Source organism: Mirounga angustirostris, unplaced genomic scaffold (genome assembly GCF_029215605.1).
Source record: "Mirounga angustirostris isolate CCGP_5_RB_7025 unplaced genomic scaffold, mMirAng1.0.hap1 SCAF_11, whole genome shotgun sequence".
Lineage (NCBI taxonomy): Eukaryota > Metazoa > Chordata > Mammalia > Carnivora > Phocidae > Mirounga > Mirounga angustirostris.
Window position 1 is genome coordinate 101,630,064 of NW_026991719.1, and position 20,440 is coordinate 101,650,503.

The 20,440-nt window shown below is 38.7% G+C and overlaps 1 protein-coding gene across 1 annotated transcript in view; it reads right to left on the minus strand.

Annotated features, from left to right (window-relative positions):
* TENM1 (teneurin transmembrane protein 1) overlaps window positions 1–20,440 on the minus strand; it is a 785,963-nt gene that overhangs the window by 538,269 nt on the left and 227,254 nt on the right. Inside the window, exon 3 of the mRNA XM_054509125.2 lies at window positions 14,702–14,982. Within this exon, the coding sequence (XP_054365100.1) occupies window positions 14,702–14,918 (217 nt within the window). The 5' untranslated portion in view covers window positions 14,919–14,982. The remainder of the gene's footprint in view (window positions 1–14,701; window positions 14,983–20,440) is intronic.

Consider the following 20,440-nt stretch of genomic DNA (forward strand, 5'->3'; position numbering starts at 1 on the left):
ACTCTCTGAAAATAGCTGTAATTGGCATTCCGTGAGTTGAAGGCACTATGAAAGGGTTTGACAATTGGGAATAATATTTGTGCCCCGGCAGTTTTCAGAATGATTTATGTATACAATCTCAGTTGATCCTCTGTACCACTGTAAAGCAATATTAGCTTCATTTTACGTAAGAGGAAGAAAAACCTGGTAAAAACTCATCTTATTAAAAGAAAACAAAATATTGTTTGAGCACTTACTATGTGGCAGAGTTTACAAGAACAAAAATGACACAGTCCCTGCCCTCAAGAAGTTTACAGTTTAGTTGGAGAAACAAACAAGGAAACAACTGACAGTTGTCAATTACAAGTAAGGACAATGGGTGCTATGGTAGGAGTATGTGCAGAGTGTTGTAGGAGCACATGGGAAGCACATCCAGTCAAGACTGCACAGAATCAAGGGAGGTGTTCCAGACCAGGCAGTGTCTAGATGGAGACTGAAAGGCTGAGAAGGACCTAGCCAGATGAAGAGAAAGGAAAAGCAAGTTTGTTACAATGCTTCAGCCACAAATGGAAGCTGGTACAAAGGAACCCAGTGTTATACCAACATTTGGACTCAACTGGTAGAATTTTATCGGGTCCAAAACCATGAAAGAAATGGAGGACCATACCTGTAAGAGTAGTAAAGTGGCATGGCTGCATGGCATGCACCACAAAAGAGCAAGTATTTTGTTTTTGTTTTTTTTGAGGTTTGTTGGGATTTAGCATGAGGGTAAGGAGTTTCTAGTGTTGCAGTGGGGACAGACGTTTGCGGAGGGTGGGATAGCCAGAGTAGCGCCAAGAGAGTGGCTGATAGAGAAACAGTGGCCTCAGAGGAGAGTCATGTATAAGCCAGGTGCCCAAGACTTCATTCATCCAACTCAATCCATTCATTCTTCCAGGAAATATTTACTAAGTACTTACTGTGTGATAACACTGTGCTACGTATTAAGCAAAAGAGCAATTTGAACTCCAATTGCTATTAGGTCAGTATTCTTTCTATTATACCACCCTGAATAATTCATCAACAAATACATCAAAACAATGATACTCAACCTGTTATTTTTAAGATTTATTTATTAATTTTGGGGGGAGAGGCATAAGGAAAGAGAGAGTCTTAAGCAGACTCTGTGCTGAGTGAGGAGCACTACACGGGGCTCAATCTCACAACCTTGAGATCATGACCTGAGCTGAAACCAAGAGTCGGACACTTAACCGCCTGCACCACCCAGGTGCCCCAGTGATACTCAACTTTTTAATTCAATTTATAATTATTTGTTAAATGTGTGGCCCACAATGTTCAAAATGCCTCACTATGTGAAAGTGCCCAGTTACTGGTTAATGATGTCTGGTTATACTCCATGAGCTCCAAAAACAGGACAAGGTGAAAGGGGCTTAAAGTGCTACCTATGGAATTTTGGTAAAACATACTTAGCAGTAAACATGGTCAAACACCAGAAAAAGGTAGAAATTTCCTGATGCCTTCAAAATCAATAATCAACAAATACTTATTGAAAGCTTCCTCTGGAAAACATTGATTACGGAGTCTCTGGTGAGACTTAAAAGTATATAGGGGAAAAATTAGAATCGCTATGCTAACACAGCGAGGGAAAAATCAACATACCATAGTCTCACCAAAGCTTGGTGATAGGTCTGGAATAGAATCAAATTTGATGTAATTTGCAGAGGGGTAAGCTTAGTGTGGTCCTGCCTGAAGGCATGTCCTCTGAAGGTCCTTGGCAGCCTTGTGATTCAATTTTAAGTGCTTTGAACTTTGGTTCCGAGCCTGAGTAATAAAAACTGCTTAATTGTGTTCTTTTTACAGCTTCTGTTTTTTTTTTTAAGAATTATTTTAGCAAAAGTTCAAGTGTTTTACCAAGAGAATGATTTATGAGAGTCGGTCTAGTATGTTGCAAAGGTAACTTTCTGATGGCACTCTTGCTGAATCTGGACTTCACATAAGATTACAAATCCCAGGAGGACAGCCCTTCATGGTGTTCTTATGAAGGCAGAATTCTAATGGGACATAGGCTCCAAACTTTATATTAAAATGTAAATTTCAATTCCATAATATGTACATATGTGCCAATAAGAGTTGCAAATATACATTTTTTTGCAAATATATATTTTAGATCATCTTATTAGTGCAATATAACAGTTAATAAAAATCTAAATAACAGGGCACCTCATTTAATTGGAGTACCTCCCTTTCCCCTCACCACTGGCAGTGGGCACTGATAAGAATGAGACAAATATCAACAATACAAAGCCATCTCCAAGCTTTCAGGTTATTTCTACACTGAGGCCCCTATTCAATGGCTTCTACAACTAAAGTCTAGTACAATCACAGTGGAAGTAACTGATCAGAATAATACCCTCCTGCATACACATGAAGTCTTAAACCAATTCCACATCTAAATTCAACTCTACAAACTACAGCAAGGAAAAAAAGGGCACTCATACATTTTAGAAAGCTTTCTGTCAATGAATTTTGGACTAATTGTTGTTAACTGCAAAAGGTTTTGAACTTAAACGTCAATTGTATAACCATTTTATCTAAGCTTGTTTTTTATAGTATGGCAAGGACTACAAACCATTCAGACAAAACATCATACACTAAACCTATCAAATACGTTTCCCTGAAAAGTAAAAAAGCTATACAGCAATCAAGGTGGCCAATATTCAAATTTGAGCCTCTTACAAATTTCACGTAACAGAGAATGCTAAGTGCTATACATTTAGTAAATTCCCTTGTTCAATAAATATTCATTGAACACCTATTATGTGCCAAATATTGTTCCAGGCTCTAAAGTTAATCCCCAAAGCGTGATGGCAGAAAGATGGCACAGCCAGCCCAACTGTATTTTTAAATCAAATCGATCAGATATGTTCCACAATCCATAGACCAGACACACTGGCCCTGCCCATCATAGTGCAGACTGCAAAGAACATGCTGACCGATGGCCCTGGCTGCACGCTACAGCCAGGATGCTTCAGAAATCAGCTTTATTGCTATCTATGCAAAAGGTAGTCTGAGGGAAGCAACTGAGAAACACAGAGCTTGCCAGCCACTAACACTTGCAAGCATACATGGGGCTTCAAGCATTTGGGGTGAGAAGCTTCAGAAGAGGAGGCAGAAGTGTCCGCATCTGAATTTTAGATGCTGCTCCGTATAGCTTTCTTTCTGTCTTGCCTCTCTGTTATTATATACAACTATGTTTTGCTTAAAAAAAAAAAAAAGAGAAAGAAAGAAAGAAAAGAAAACGCAATTAATAGAAAAAAGAGCAATTGCATTGAATATTGATCCACCTCATTGTTTCTTTAAATACTATAATTACAAGTTACACCTATAAATATAAAATGACGAATTACATATTATATACAAACAATGATCATCACCAAATACACGACATAAACATGAATATGTATACATATAAAGCATACTATATAATTCCGCATTTCTTGTGACTCTCCCATTTTTCAAAACCACAGATTACTTTTCTTCCAATTAGTGAAGGTGATTTGGGACCATATTTATTGATTCATTTAAGGCATGTTAGCATTTAGCCTGGTTGTATGTCAATGTGGTAATTTTTTTTAAAGTGTTCTTGAAACTCTGGGCTTGAACCATTAATGAGGAGACTTCACTAGTGAAGCCTTGTAAATGTCTCCGCTGAAGCTGGAGAAATGAATCTTAACTCAAACCTTTAAAGTCTATGAAAGGTTTGGGCGTGTCCTTATTAATTTTTGCTTAGAGCTCATTTCTAACTGCTTTCTTACGTGACTTAAAAGACACAAAGAGTCATTTGCTCAAACAGTTAAAGACTCAAGAGTCATAAAATTAACTACTTCATGTGTTACAGGAACGACTGGCACCAAAATAGCCCTGCATATGGTTAGGTTTAGATTGACAGGGCAGCAGAATCCTCAGCTTTTCATACAACGGCTTCAAATGAGAATATTTCCAAGGTTCTAGGGGATTCAAGACTTATCTTCTGCCACCTCTAGACCCTTCAGAATTATAATAAGAAAGAAAAGTGCTGAAAATAAATAGAACTTATTTGTATATGGAGCTAGTTCTGCCTCACAGATGACCAAAAAAACCAGAGTAAGAGTTTTCTGACAGGACGGTTTCCTGACAGGACATGGGGGTATACCTCAGCGTCATGCCTCTGCAGATAACTTAAAACTGCTTTTGACTGTTCACATGAATAAAAAGCTACATCTGGAAATGCCAATTCTGAGTCTTGCTCAAATCTTTGTAATAAAAGAGAATCAGCATGGAACACGGACAGAGTCCCAATCAGCTCTCTGAACTGAAACCCTCCAAGATGCCTCAGTTTCCCTGTTATCTATTGAACCGAATCTTCAATAGCCTTTGGGCCTCAGCCACCTCGCCTCTTGTGTTTGTCATTCAAATTATCTGACCGACCCTCGTCTGGCCTTTGTGTTAACCATATGGTAAATGGGCCGTAAAGAGTTAAAAGGAAAAGAACAAAGCTTTTTTTTTTTTTTGTCCCCAGTCACCACAATCCCACGGCTATCTATCCCCTTTGATCCTGCCCTGGAGCTGAAGCAATTCACAGAGAGGAACCAAATTATGTATCTGAAAGAGGAGGGCTGCTTTGTTTCCCAGGGCATGGCCCATCTATGTGACACCTCGCCAGGAAGCCAGTCTTTTCCTTCTGAAATTATGCAGATCCTCAAAGGAAAGTACACAATTCCACTGAGCAAAGAGCTAAGAAGAGAACACCGTTATCGTTCTCCCTACTATAGTGTAGGCTTTAATAGAGATGTAAGAAGAAGCATTAGAGGGTTAAACATAGTATTAGGCAAAGTGGGCTCAGGGACAGACAGCAGAAATGAAATGGATGTGCAGAGGCAACAGATAATTTCAGACTGAGAGCAAAAGGCTACGTCGCCTCAGAAGCCATCAAGGCAAAAGAATAGAGAAACTGACCTGCCTATGCCTGGATAAAGAATGTTCAACAGCAAGAGCGAGATGATCAAAGGTAAAACCGCACTCGTGTAATATGTATGTAGTTAGTGGTAACTGTGTACTGTTTCGTAAAATTAGTTTAAGAATCTATAGAGACAAGTTTTTCCATCAAATTTAGTTCTACTAGGTGAATACTACCCATTTGGTAATGAACTGGTATTTAGGAAGTGGCAAATTGTATGTAACTATGGCTACCTATACTCAGAGCTAACTGATAAGAGGAAAAGGGGAGCTTTACAGAAATGATGATGTTCAGAAGGATGCTTGCAGGTGTAAACTCTATACTCACCATTGTAAATACCCTTCCTCCATTTTTCCACCTTTCTGGCTCCCTTCCATTCTCCAAAATCGCATTTTTAACTTACCTGTACAATATATCTCTGTACACATCAGCATAACTTAAAAATATCATTTGTGTGTCGGGGTGTGCTGTATAAATGTCAATATAAGGAAAGATTGCCTCCCTTGTTAGAAACAAAATCCAGACCATCTGTGGATTTAGCACTGGGTGGAAACCTTCCTAGTTAATGATGATAGTAGTAAATCAAGGTGACATAATGCCAAGGGAAGGTGAAATTCAGGGGCTGAGTTTACTACTTGGCTGGCTCCCACCCCCAACAGCTTCTCCTTTGTAGCTCCTTTTAGCGCTAAATCTTGGAAGATTTAAGTTGCATTAACTAAGTAGAGATGAAATTCCCTTAGCAGAGAATCCTAACTCATGATCTATGGATGCAGAAGGACTTCAAGGGCTTCCTGAACTCCTTGAAATGTATGGCAGAGATACAATATCTTCATTTTCTTCTGAACGGAAGATTCAGAGCTTTGATCAGATTCTTAAAGCATTTGGCAGTGTCTCCTCCGGTACCCCTTGCTGTGAAAAACCATTACTCTGAGCACTGGGAGACACTACAGGATATTCGGAAGAATGGCATGATCTGATCTGTGTTTCAGAAAGATCACTGGTAACAATACAGAGGAGAGTCTGGAATTCCCTTTTCCTTAGAAGAAGAAACTTCAACTCATCAGGTATACATCCTATCTCCCTTAAATCTGTCACAGAGTGGCACCCCAAAAATATAGAATTTCCAACTTCAGTTTGGCACTCAATACTGTTTGGAAACCGTTTTTCCAAGTGAGAATGAATATTCATTGCAGTGTGGACATCACTGACTAGAGCCATACCTACGAGTGTTGTGAAAAGAATATAGGCTTTAGTCCGAAAAAAATTATGGATTTATATCATACATCTATTTACTATAATTGAAGGGTCATGACGATTATCTCTACATCAAAGAGTTATGGTAAAGACTAAATAAAAAACAATATTTATTTATTTATTTATTTATTTATTTATTTATTTATTTATTTATTTATTTATTTATTTATTTATTTCCTCACATCTCCATCTTCACTTCCACCTCTCCGGACCTCCAGATGTATTTGTCAAAAACCTCTCTTGTTACTCATCTGAAACTCCTGACTCGATCCACACTTTCAGCAGATAACCTTGTCTCCATCCAAGAAAATTGAGATCACTACAGCATGAACTTCACTCAACTCTTGCCACTCCACTTCAGAACTTACTTACTGTCTCAGAGGAGGCACTGAATCCTTTCAAAACCTTTCCCTCCACCTGAGATCCTACAACATTCTCCAATAGAGCCCTATTCTAGTCATCACATTCAATTGCATTCGCTCCTCAAATCCTTATGATCTGGGATGTTTCTCTAAAATTACTGAAATTGTTTGCTCCAAGGAAGTGAATCCCCTGCCTTGGATGCACACTGGAATCTCCTGAGGAATTTTTTTAAATGCCCGGGTCTCATCTGTGGAAATTCTGGCTTAATTGGTCTAAGGACCAGTCTTAGCACTGGGATTCATAAAACTCCCCAGGTGATTTTAATGCCAGCCAAGGTGGAGAATCTCTGGTCTAAAGTCAGCAATGACCTTCTAAACGGCCTGTTTTACTGCCTTTTGTCAACTTTCATTCTACTTGTTGATTCTGAAGTGTTTGACAATATTAGTTACATCTTCTGCTGGAAAGTCACCTCCCTTGGCTTATGTGATACCCCTTCCTTTTGATCTTTCTCTGACATCTGAAGACCACCTCTTTTCTTCGGCCCACTATTTTAAATGCAATTGTTCCTCAGGGTATCATATTTGGCTCTCTTTATTTTGAACTGTACGTATTCTCCCTGGATTATCTCTTCCACTCTCACTGCTTCTGGAACCATCTATTTATAGATGACTCCAAACACACACCACACACACCACACCGCCCCCCCTACACACACACATACACACTGACATCATTTCCTTGAACTTGAGATCTGAATTTTGAGCTATCTGTGTGTGTTAGTTATGGCAGTGGGCTCTAATGTCAGACCGTCCGGGTTCCAATCCCATTCCTATTACTTACTACCTCTGTAATATTAGGCAAGTTACTTAGCATCTCTGTGCCTCGCTTTACTCATCTGCAAACAGGGATAATAATGATTCCAACCTCATAGCATCATTAAACGACTGAATAGCATAATCCATCTAAAGTGCCTTATTCGGTGCCTGGTGCTTAATAAACGTTAGATTTTTCTCTTATAACCATTGTTATCATCTCCAAGCCGAGGACATGGTTCTAGCTTCTAGACTCCCAGAGTACTTCACATATATCACTATTGTAACACCAGTCACCTTGCATCACTGTTGCTGGTTTATATTTGCTTTCCCACCATACTCTGAACTCTTCGAAACGGTTTCTTATTCATCTATTAATCTTGAGAGTTTAACACAAAACTTGGCACAGCCAAGCAGAGCACTGATAAGGAGTGGTTTCATCTTAATGTTTCATCTCAAGGAGGTTCATCTCAATTACAGTTGACAACTGATTGACAATGCTTGCATGGAATGCTGTGTTGACGGGAATGTGAGGTTGTCGCTGGGCTCAACAAGAAAGAACACCATGATTTGATCAGGGCCGTGTGCCAGGGGGCAGGTTAGAGGGAGCAGTGGTGCAAATGCCATGGACATTCCATCACACATTTAGATACTGTGTAAGTAAATGTTTATCGAATAGGTTTTCATGACCAAATGATACTAAAAGACATGAACCAACTGGAGTTACTGCTAAATAACTTAGTTTTCTCTCAGAGTCTAGGTTCTTTCTGGGCAGTCGTAGATTTTTATGCTGGAAACTTGTGACAACTAGAGGTACAACATGCTCACAGCACTAAATTCATTACAGATGATCAAATGCTGGTAAAATTTTCATTTTATAGGCTTGCCACCTTCTATTATACCTGCCATCTGTGATGTTTACCATGTAAATACAGATCCTGAGATTAAAAGTTCTTTTAAGATTTTCATAGGAACTGTTGCCGAAAATTTTTAGATGTTAAGCAAATAATAGTTTATACTACTGTTAAGTGCTTGAAATAAGAATCGAGAAATGTGCTTCTCAAATTTGGGCTTCTATCTGCTCCTTGAACCCCCAAGTGGCAGTGGTGTTTAAACAGCTTCTGTGGAATGAAGTGGCAATATTAGCCTAGGGCAAGGAGGGGGGAAATAATAACTTGTGTCCATTTACTTCAAGATGAACTTCATCCATCTACCAAAGTACCTGAAACGTAGTTGACACTAAATGAAAGCTTGATGAGTAAATGAAAATGGATAGATGGACAGATGGATGCATGGATGCATGGATGACGAGGTTTGTTTCCATGTAATCTTGGTAAATACAAATCGGCAGTTCTAAATTTTTTCCACCAGATGGCGATAATGTGAGATTTAAGCTTAGGTTGTAAGACCGAGGAAAACAACCAACCAAACAAAAACCACATTAGGAGAAAGAGAAGCCACAAAAGAGCAGGTCAAGAATGCAGAGAGAAAATGTTTGTGTCGGCTGTAGTATCTCAGGAGTCTGTGATCTTGTGGGATTTGTAACAGGTCCTCCCCGTACCTCCTTTTCTGCATGGGTGACTTCACATTCATAATTACTGATCGGTAAAATGGCTACATTCAAAACTAATCTTTTCTATTATAAAAATTATAGGGTACTTCTCATAACTAAAATTATTATCTTTGGTTCATACATTCATATATTTATATTTTCATTTGTCTTATGCTAATTTTTTTAGTTGATTGATGCCTCCCTTAGAAGTGAGGCTACTTGGGGTAAACTGCTAGCGTCTGTGCCTCCAGGAGATCTACCCCTGCTATCAGACCTGCCAAAAATCATCTGAAATAAGTTTGCCTGGGCTCATCTATCCCGTTAGTAAAGAACTGTGAATAATATTAGATTAGTGTCCATCCCTTAATTCGAAAGCTTTTCGAAGATAAGAAAATCAGTTTTAGAATCCAACACTGTGTGTACCTGGGTGATTGGGTGCTGCTTTCTTGGCAAATAAAAATAAGAATTTAAAGATATTTTCAGATGGGATCAAGTATTTCCTCTTATTACTATTTCCCCAAAGCAAGCCCTGAATTGGATGGCATAATAGCTTCCCTAAAAAGTGAAACAAACAAACAAACAGACTCAGGAATATTTCATTATAAATTAGATAGCACATCATCTGCCCTTTTCTAAAGATCATCAGAATGAAAAGCTTGTTAAACCTCTTTGTAAACCCTTGGTGACTGAAACAAAAAGAGGCTGGCAAGGTTGTCAGGGAAGGAAATGAAGGGAAATTAACATTTATTGAGTTCCTAAACATTTTCACATGTATGATCACAATTGATACTTATCATAACCTCATGAGGTAAGTATGGGAGTAGTGTAGTGTAGTGACTGATGGGAACTTTAGAGCCAAGGACTTGATTTCCAGTCCAACTCTTACCAGTTTTAGCTGCAGAAACCTACCAGTTATTTCTCGCCAAGCCTCAGTTACCTTATCTGTAAACTGGAAATAATATGTCATGCCTCATAAGGTGTTTGAGAAGCAAATGTAGAGAGCACCTAGCAGAGTCCCAAAATAGAGTAGGTACTCATCAAGATTTATTTTTATTATTACTTTTATTTTTATCATTGTGATTATGGCGTTGTTGGTGATGATGAAGTCAATTCTGCAGATGAAAAACAGGCTCAGAGAGCCGAAGTAACTTGCTTAAGGCGGCACGGCTAGTAAGCCTGAAAGGCATCTAGCAGAGTGTCTGCCACCATGGCAGGTGCCCGATTATATTTGCTTTCTTCTTTCCTGACTTAAAACTCAATGATTTTCTGAGAATTTTATTCTTTAAAAATAATGAGTCAGGCTCAACAATGAGTCAGTTAAAGCAGGTTAATGCAAAGTACTACCACTCATATAAATATGTGAAAATTATTAATATTTTCTTTTGCTCATAGGTAGTAATACATGGAATAAAACAACAAAGTAGATGCCAGACCTCACCAAAAAAGATGATAATTAGGTCCACGGTTTTACCTAATGAGGGATAATTCATTTCTCCCCCAAAGAGGTACTTACTTTCCATCCTAGATGTCATTAAGATCAGCGAGTCAGTGACCGATAAGATCCCAAGTTTCTGGACTTTCACCTCCTGGATTTTCATACTTGAGTATATATAAGTCAGTGCACCAAAGGATAGTGCTAGCTAAAAATTTAAATAGTTTGAAAATGTATTTATGTAAGTTCACAGATGATAGATTCAGGTTTTTGTCCTTGGCCTTTTTCTAGTCTCACTCTACACATTCTCCCTGGGTAATATCATCCATCCCCAGGCGTCACTGTAAGATACTGATGAACTCAAATCTACTTATATCAATAGTCCAGATCGTTCCTGAACTCTAGACATGCATTTCCAAGTGCCTGATAGGAAAATTCACCTGGATGTCACCCAAGTGTCTTAACACGTAACATGTCCAGAAAGAAATTCATTCTCTTCCCTTCCAAACCCACCCTTCCTCCTATTTTCCTTCTCTTGGTAAATGGAGCATCATCCTCCCAGTGTCCCAAACTTGAAATTGAGGCATCCTTGACTCTGTTATCTCTTTCAACCTCAACAACTAATCAATTACCAACTCCTATCAATTCCTCCACACTGGTATCTCTGTACTATGTCTCTTTACCTCTTCTGATACAGCCAGAGTTTATACCATCATTGCCATTCTTAGCCTGGCCTAGTTCAGTAGCTTCCTAGATTGTCTCCCTGCATCCAATTTTTCCCACCTGCAATCAATCTGTTATACTGCTGCTTGTATATCTACAATGTTCTTCTACACTTTTCATCCTAAAAATCTTATTCAACATGAAATTCTCCATTACTTAAAAGCTGTGGTTTTTAATGCATAAAGGAAAAAAAGAACTCCTAAATTGGTCATGCAATACTTTTTGTGATCCAGCTCCAATGTACCTTACTCTTAGCCATACTGAAATTTTCACCATCCCAGGCCTTTTCACAGCTCTATGCTTTTCCGCCTGCTAATCTACCCTCTTGGAATGTCTTTTCCAAGTAAGATCATATTCAAATTTTAAGACCTAGATCAAATATTACCTTTTTATGGACCCCAATTCCCTGTGTATTTCCATATTCCCTTTATTTATCTATAAAAGTACTTACTACGTTCAATTGCAATGATTTGCTTGATATCTATTTTCTCCACCACGTTATGAATCTCCTACAAGCAGAAACTATTGGAGTCATCTCCATCCCTAGCACTGACTCAGGGCTTGACACATCGTGAGTGCAAAGTAAAAGCTTATTGAGTACTAATAGGTCATTGAAAAAAAGTTAGGATGGCATCATAGAAGATAAACTTCCATCTTCTCAAAATTCATTTTGATCACAATGCAGAAATGAAATATGAGGCTGGCTACGCTCTTTACACTGACTCAGTACAAAATTGCTTATATTTTTAGAACAAACTATCACTAGAAGTGCATTCTTTTTTTTTTTTTTTTAAGATTTTATTTATCCATTTGACAGAGAGAGAGACAGCGAGAGAGGGAACACAAGCAGGGGGAGTGGGAGAGGGAGAAGCAGGCTTCCCGCCAAGCAGGGAGCCTGATGCGGGGCTCGATCCCAGGAGCCTGGGATCATGACCTGAGCTGAAGGCAGACGCTTAACAACTGAGCCACCCAGGTGCACCAGAAGTGCATTCTTATTTAAACTCACAACATATGAGGTCAAGCACTCTACACTTCATTCCCATAACCCACAACTCACAATTGTAAGTTCATATTCTGTAAAGAAAACTTATAGAAAAATATTCTAATGGGAACTACACATTTCTCAAAGCATAAAAGAGCCAAAAATAGTTAGACGAATAAAATTATCTTATAACAAATACAGTCATTAGCAGAACAAATAGGAAAGATTAAAATGAATTACTTGAAAACACAGATACAAAACTTTTACCAATTATGATAAGAGGTAAAAAATGTGTAATATAGTTAATATCATAAACATTTAAGGTATATTTAAATGTTAGTATGAATATATAAAATCTTTGGCTCAATTTAAAATTTCTCTAATGTAAGATACTAATACTAATTAGGATACAGTAGTTTTCATTTATAATAACTGCATTTTACATGGTCCGGGGCAATACCTGAGAATTTGCACTTCTAACAAGTTCATGGGTGATGCTGTTGCTGCTGGTCTAGGCCTCACACTTTGGCAACCACTGATCTAGATAATCAAATGATTTTTTTTTCATCTCAGCATGGACTTACTCTTAAAAAAAAAAAAGTAACCTGTGCCAATGTCAGTATTTCAAAAGCAGTTTTCAATGCATGATAGGTACTTATGTTTTGCTTGACAGCAACTTATTTCTTAAATTAAAAATTATAGAGCACAGATTATATGCAAAGTATTATAGAAAAATAGAGATCAGTAAATAAATCATGATCCCCATCTTCACTGAGTGTACAATCTAGAAAAGTATATACCAAAATAATAAAAATCAGAAATGGGTACAAAGGGGCTGACAGTACAACAAAGGCTCTGTGGCAAAGATGCTGGGAGACCAGGCCTTGGAGACGCTTAAATATGGTGAAACGGAGATGGAGGAGAAGGGCATTCCAACAGAAAGGGGGCAGCATGGCTGAAGGACTGAAGGAATGAGGTGAGGTCCAAGGAGATCAGTTAGGAAGCAAAAACAGTTGAGGTAAAAGAAAATGAGAGCAGTGATAATGCTAATGGAAAGAAGATGGATTTGAGACAAGTAGAAGTTAAATCTGCTGGAAGGAGCAACTAATTAGGTACGGAAAGTGTACGTGGAGGGCTGGGGAGAACGGGAGCTTCATGAACAGATCTTGTGATGGAAAGAAAAGGAGTGCAATTAGAGATGTTAAGATGATTGCTGCCATTTTAGATCTATCGATTTAGAGCGCTGCCATTTTAGATCTATCGATTTAGAGCTGCCAGTGGAGATATCCATTCCTTCGAAATGTCTAGCAGGTAACTGAAAATGTAGGGCTAGATTTGGGAAAAATAATGGAGCTGAAGATAAATATTTGGAAGTCACCCAACTAGAAGTGATCTTTGAGGCTCTCTGAGTAAAAGTGATTTCAAAGGGATGGAGCAGGGGCGCCTGGGTGGCTCAGTCAGTTAAGCGCCTGCCTTTGGCTCAGGTCATGATCCCGGGGTCCTGGGATGGAGCCCCATGTGGGGTTCCCTGCTCAGCGGGGAGCCTGCTTCTCCCTCTCTCTCTGCTGCTTCCTCTGCTTGTGACCTCTCCCTTAAATAAATAAATAAATAAATAAATAAATAAATAAATAAATAAATAAATAAAATCTTTTAAAAAAAGGGTGGAGTAGTGGTCCTCAAACTTGAGTTGCCATCAGAATCCCCTGGAGGGCTTGTTAAACCACAGATTGCTGGGTTCCTCCTCAGGGTTTCTGATTCAATAGGTCTGGGGTGAAGCCTGAGAATCTGTATCACTAGCAAGTCCTATGGGTGATGCTGCTTTTGCTTCTTCAGGGCCCCTAAGTTTAGAACCACTGATCTAGATCATCAAATCATATTTTTTTTTCATTTCAGCATTGATGTACTCTTTAAAAGAATATATTAACCTGTACTAGTCAGTATCTTCTCTTCTGTGTAGTTGAGTATCTACCACTGCTTAACTATCAATCGAAAAGAATAAGGCAATTGTATTCCTATCTACCTGTTTTCTATGTATTAAACACTGTCTTTCAATCCATAATTGAGAAACCAAGGCTGTCCAAAGGATCTGCTCTACCTTACAGCCATGGTAGGAAGGGTTCCAACGAATTCTTATTTTCCCTCAGGACTGCGTTGCACGAAGTGTCCACATTCTGATAACAGACTTTCCAGACCTTGTTTGGTGGTCTCCACTAACCTTTCTAAAGCTCTTTTAGAAGCCAAATATTTATTTGAGAAATTCATCCCACATAGGCAATGGCTTGAAAAAGCACTTAGCTGTTTACTTTTCATCTTACTATAAATTATTTATCCTTCAGTCTGTAAATGGCTATTTGTAGGATTAGACAAATTTTCAATGCTCTGATAAGAGGATTGTTGCATCTAAATTCATGCATAATCCGTAAAAAGCACATGTAACCTACAACCTCAGCTGGATTGGCATATGAACAGATTCACTAAGCATATATAAGCAGTGCACATTATTAACCAGTTAACATCAGCAAATTTGTTTTTGAAACCTAAGTTTTACATACACAAGCATTCTCTACTGAGAAATAATATTAGATTTAAAAATCCAGTAAAAACACACCTTGAGTAGATTTCTCCACTTCTTTCCTCTTCCTGCTCTGGCTATTGTAATTCATCCTCAGCTCTTGGTTGTACTCATGCAGAGTTTCTCTGGAGTTGTACGACTGTCTTGGTTTTTGTCCATCTTCACTTTCATCAGAAGAACTCGTATAAGCTAGATCCATTTCATGCTTGACTTTTGAGAGAGGCTGGTAGGGTTTGCAGTCCGTTTGCTCCATGTCTGATTAAGCAAGCTCAATTTCATGAAACAAAGGAAGAGGAACTCCTTTAATGTAAGCACTCCTGGAAGAGAGGGAAAAACACAGCCTTCTTAGATTTGTCCTTTTGAGAGGAAATGCATCTGGCAGATTCACAATTGGTTCTGATAATACTATCAAAGGAGTGAAGCAAAAGACAAACTAGATGACATGAAGCTAGCCTGAGGCAATAATAACACTCTGTGTTATATGCACACATTGGCAAGCATTTAGGATTAAACTGGAGGTTGCAGCATCAGAAAAATACTCGAGGTAGAAGAGAGACAGCCTTCAAAAATATTTGTATTGGAATGCAAATAAAGGACAACGTTTTCTAAGGTGTGTGTGTGTTCTTAATGATAATGTCAGTGGTTAGGTTAAAAAACATTCTAAGATTTGAAAGTGGCCAGGAGTACAAATGCTAACCTAGCACATCCCACATTTGAAATGAAAACTGGTAAGAGAACTACATTTAGCAAAAACAGAGTCTTGCCTCTGGTTTAATACTGCATTTAAGAAAGGGGTTTTGAAAGAGAGAAGAATTCTGAGTGAGGGAGGCTCATGAAATAAAGTGTCCTTGAGGGGGACTGAGCTCTTTGTGTCCATATTGTGGCTTTTGAGCCTTGGGCTTGCAGAGAATTTTTAATGAGTTAGGTGGCGGTAAATTTTTGTTCTTCATAGTTCCGAGAGGATGTAAACAACACTTCTGGTGAGTATACTGGTACAGGAACAGCAGGATCTAAATTGGGTTTAGAAATAGAAATTTTAAAACTTCATGATAAATCACTGAAAGAACCCCGCTTTCCCCCACAGAATGCTGAGCTCGAAGTCACTAAGGCTCTTAGGACAGGGAGAGGCATTATCTGCCTTACCACAGACATGTTTGAGAACATCAAATGCTATTTGAGATGTCCAAGTCCTCCGAAAAGCTTAAAGCCCTGTAAAAATGTACTTATTTTCATTCCTTACATTATTTTGTCATTATTTGCATCAAATGCTGCAACTTGCAACTTGGTCCTTTTTTGTGCAATGTTAAAAAACCTAGTTCAAACCTAAATAACTTTATGATTTTATTTTGCAGTGAAATGGACTCCTTTATTTTTCTTAAGCTCTTGGCCACAGGTATTTTCAAAGAAATCTACAGACATCTGGATAGTGGTTCCTCAATCATGTGCATAATCTCACTTTTTGGAATTCCTATTGTATGAATAGCAAACACACAGAATACAGAAATCACTCAATAAAGCTTATGTATTGACTGATAGGCATTCAATGGTACCTAATCCTTTGTAGTAGGAACAGTTTCATGAATCGAATTGTTACTTCCCTAACTGAATGTTAAAGTCCTTGAAGGCAGAATCTGAGTCTTATGCTTCTTTACAGCCCCCATACCACTTAGCACTACTCTAGGCACACACACAAACCTACAAATTCCATAAATAAATGGTCTACAGAAACAGCAGTTTGGTATGACTTAATACAAGAGATGAGCATAGTTGGAGAGAAAGCAAATCGAATATTCTAAGTGAACATACACTGATGATTTGGCAACAATCTAACCTCATGCCATCTCATGAGACATGCTGTCTATATACTCCCCAATTTATAGCTCCAACATAATCTCTCCCCTGAGCCACAGACGTGAATATCCCGCCACCCACTCAATATCTCTACCTGGCTTCTCAAACTTACTATGTTCAAAACCAATGTCCCGATTCCCATGGCTTCCCAGACCTGCTCCTCTCACGGTCTTCCCCATCTTTGTAAGTGGCAGCTCCATTCTTCCATTTGCTCAGGCCACACACATCGATTCCTGTCTTTCACATGTAATCCATCAGTAAATTCTGTTGGTGCTACCTTTGAAATATATCCAGAATCCGATGACAGCTCTCCACTTCCGCACTCCCACCTCACTGGTTCAAGCCATCATCCCCCACCTGGATTATTGCAACAGCCTAACTGATGCGCTGCTTCCACCACTGCTCTCGTTATAGCACATTTCCCACACTACAGCCAGAATGAAGCTTTTAAAATCGAAGTCATGTCATGTCTCTCTTTTGCTCTGAAGCAGCAATGGTGTCTCATTTCCTTCAAAATAAAAGCCAAAATCCATACAATGACCAACAAGGTCCCTATATAAGGTTCACCTGTCTCTCTACCTTAACCTCTCTAATCTCATCCCCCCCATATTTCCACCTATCTCATGCACTTTAGGTGCACCAACCTTCTCTCAGTTTCTGAAAATCAGGCATGTTTCCACCTCAGGGCCTTTGCAATGTCCTGTTGTAAACCACCAAAAAAAGGTCACTTCTCATCCTCCTTCCTGTCTTTCATTGCACTTATCACCAAATGACATACTATATATTTTGCTTATATGTTTATTGTCTGTCATCTGTCTCTCCCCACAAAAATGTAAGCTCCATGAAGTGTTTTTATCTTTTCTATTCATTGTTATGTCCCCCAAACAAGCACAATGTCTGGCATGTAGTAGACTCTTGATCAACACTTGCTGAATGAACTGAATACACTGTTGCCCAGCTTTCACAAGAGGGCCTAGAGAGAATGTGGAAATGAATAGGTCATTGTCTCCACCCCCAAGGAATTCACAGTCCAATGCTAGTGATAAACAACTCTACTACCAAGCAGAATGAAAGGACACATAAAGAAAGACAAAGCAATATGAGGATACTGGAAAAGACTGTACTTGATTCAGCTTGTTTGTTCATCACCAATGCCATCACCACAACCAGTGAAATTCTACTGAGCATCTATGTGATAAGGCCAATTTTAATCTCTTTCTCCTTAGCTTCCCATAGCATGTGCTTCATAAGGTGGACAGCTGGCTGGATTTTAGACCCCGACTTTGCTACAAATAGTGCAAAGTGAGAAACGTATCAATAGCAAACTTCCAGAAATGTATCTTTGCCCCAGAGAACTGGACTTCCACCAAGAAAAGGAGGCATCAATACAATTAATCTAGTTTCATTTCAGCCAACACATACAGTTTTTTGTTCATTAAAGAATGAAAGTTTACCAAGTAGGGGTAGAGAGCTATTTTCCACATAAGAACACTGATGATGCAAAAGTATCAATCAAGAGGGGTGCCTGGGTGGCTCAGTCATCAAGTGTCTGCCTTCAGCTCAGGTCATGATCTCAGAGTCCTGGGATCGAGTGAGCCCGCCCTGTATCAGGCTCCCTGCTCAGGGTGAAGCTTGCTTCTCCCTCTCACACTCCCCCTGCTTGTGTTCCCTCTCTGTCAAATAAATAAATAAAATCTTTAAAAACCCCCCAAAAATATCAATCAAGGACCTTATAATTAAAAATAATTTAATAAATTAAAAATTTAATAAAATGCTTTCTGTTACAATATAGACATATATATTTTTTATTTTCTCTCCCATCTCTTACTTGCTCTTTCAGTCAAGTTTGGTTCAGTCTGATTGGGATTAACATAGCAGAGGTATGGTCAAAATAGCATTCCTTCTTAAGTCTCAATTGGTTATGAATTTACACTTAACACCATTCAAACCTAACAAGTTAAATTTAAAAATGAAAAACATCTCACTTCTAATGCCTAATGTTGTGTTCTGGCAACTATGATTTATGATGTTAAAATCACCCTTATTTTTATGTATGAAAATGCAGACATTCTCTTTCCCCTCAGTATGTTTATTTGCAACATGAAAACTCCTGGAGGAGAGGGGGACGGAAGGGAGAGAGAGAGAGGGAGAGGAATATTCCTATAGCATTTTGAACCATTCTTGAAGTTCTAATCATAGCTATTCACAGCTATGAATCAGCTACTAATGTCACATCTATTCAAGGTTATTGAGGGTTCTTGGAAGCAATCTTCCTTTAAACCACAAATTGTTATAAACCAAGAGAAAATAATCCTTCCCTGCTCCCTGACCCTCAACCACAACTTCCTGTCTTAATGTTTGTGTCAGTGGACGCAGATAGCAGAAGACACATTCCAGCTCTCTTTAGGCACATGATATGGAGACGCACAGCTCTGTGCCTAGAGCTAGGAAACTGTGATATTTACCAAAGTCCTGTGAAGCAGAGCTTGGCTTCACTCACAAATGGTTCACTTTTTGGAAATAAAAAAAATAGGACAACATTAAGAGAACGACTAATACTTTAAGCCTCACAAAGTTTGAAAGCACAATAATTCTGAGAAGATGCTGTTCTAAATACTCTAAGGTTAAGGACAGGCTCATATTTGCTTTATTGACTTATTCATTCAGTGCCCATCATGGCATCCTGGAGGTCCACTGGTAAGCAAATATTATTTAGACATGACGATCACACTGTCGACTCATAGAAAAACCAAATGTACACATAACGCTATTCACAGCAAAGCAGTTTTTCTTATTTCTCTATTATTTTGATAATGATAAACTTTACAAAAAGGAACTATGTGGGTAAAATACATGCTGCTATTATGAAACCATGAAAATCAAAGTCAATTATTTCTCTACTGCAGAACATACATTCAGATAGGTCACACAGTATAACTTCAAATGTCACTACCTGTGGTTTACCTTTGTGTTTTCCACTTGCTACTTGCTACTAAGATAAACTCCAAGGTGACTTTGGAAAAGACCCAGGGAGGCATATGTTTATTTCTTTAGTAACCATAAGGCTATGAAGAGACAACTTGGTATGTGAAAATCATTGGCCTTGGAATGGCAGAATCAGCAACTTAACAACAGTAGCTGCTAACTCAGGTGGCGGGTCGGCCCACCAGGCACTGTTCTAAGTGCTTTTCACACATTAACTCCTTTAATTCTCATTGTGTCTGATGAAGTAGGTACATTTTATAGATAAAGAAAATCAAGGAACAGAGCAGTTAAGTGACTAGACCAAGGTCACATAACTAGTAAATTGTAGAACCGAGATTTCAATTCATACAACCTGCTCCAAAGGCCACACTCTTAATCCCTACTCCACGTTGTCATTCAGAAGATACTTGGCATGGTGGCCTACGGTATATCACCTCCTCTCTCTTAGGGCCTCTAGTTTTTCTAAATGTAACAAGGAGATCAGATTATTTCAAAGAGCTCTTCTAGCTCTAAAATCCCATGATTGTATATGAAATTGAAGGGAAGCTTAGATTGATCGATCAAAAAATTGGTGGGTTTATGCTAAGTGAAATCAGTCAGTCAGAGAAAGACCAAGTCCATTTTATTTCACTCCTATGTAGAATTTAAGAAACAAAACAAATGAGCAAAGGAAGAAAGAGATAAACCAGTAAAACAAATTCTCTTTTTTTAAGATTTTATTTATTTGAGAGAGAGAGAAAGCAGGGGAGGAGCAGAGGGAGAGGGAACGAAGCTCAAGCAGACTCTGCTGAGCACAGAGCCCAACTCGGCGCTCAATCCCACAACTCTGAGACCATGACCTGAGCTGAAGGCAGACGCTTAACTGACTGAGCCACCCAGGCGCCCCAAGAAACAGATTCTTAAATATAGAGAACAAACTGATGGTGACCAGAGGAGTGC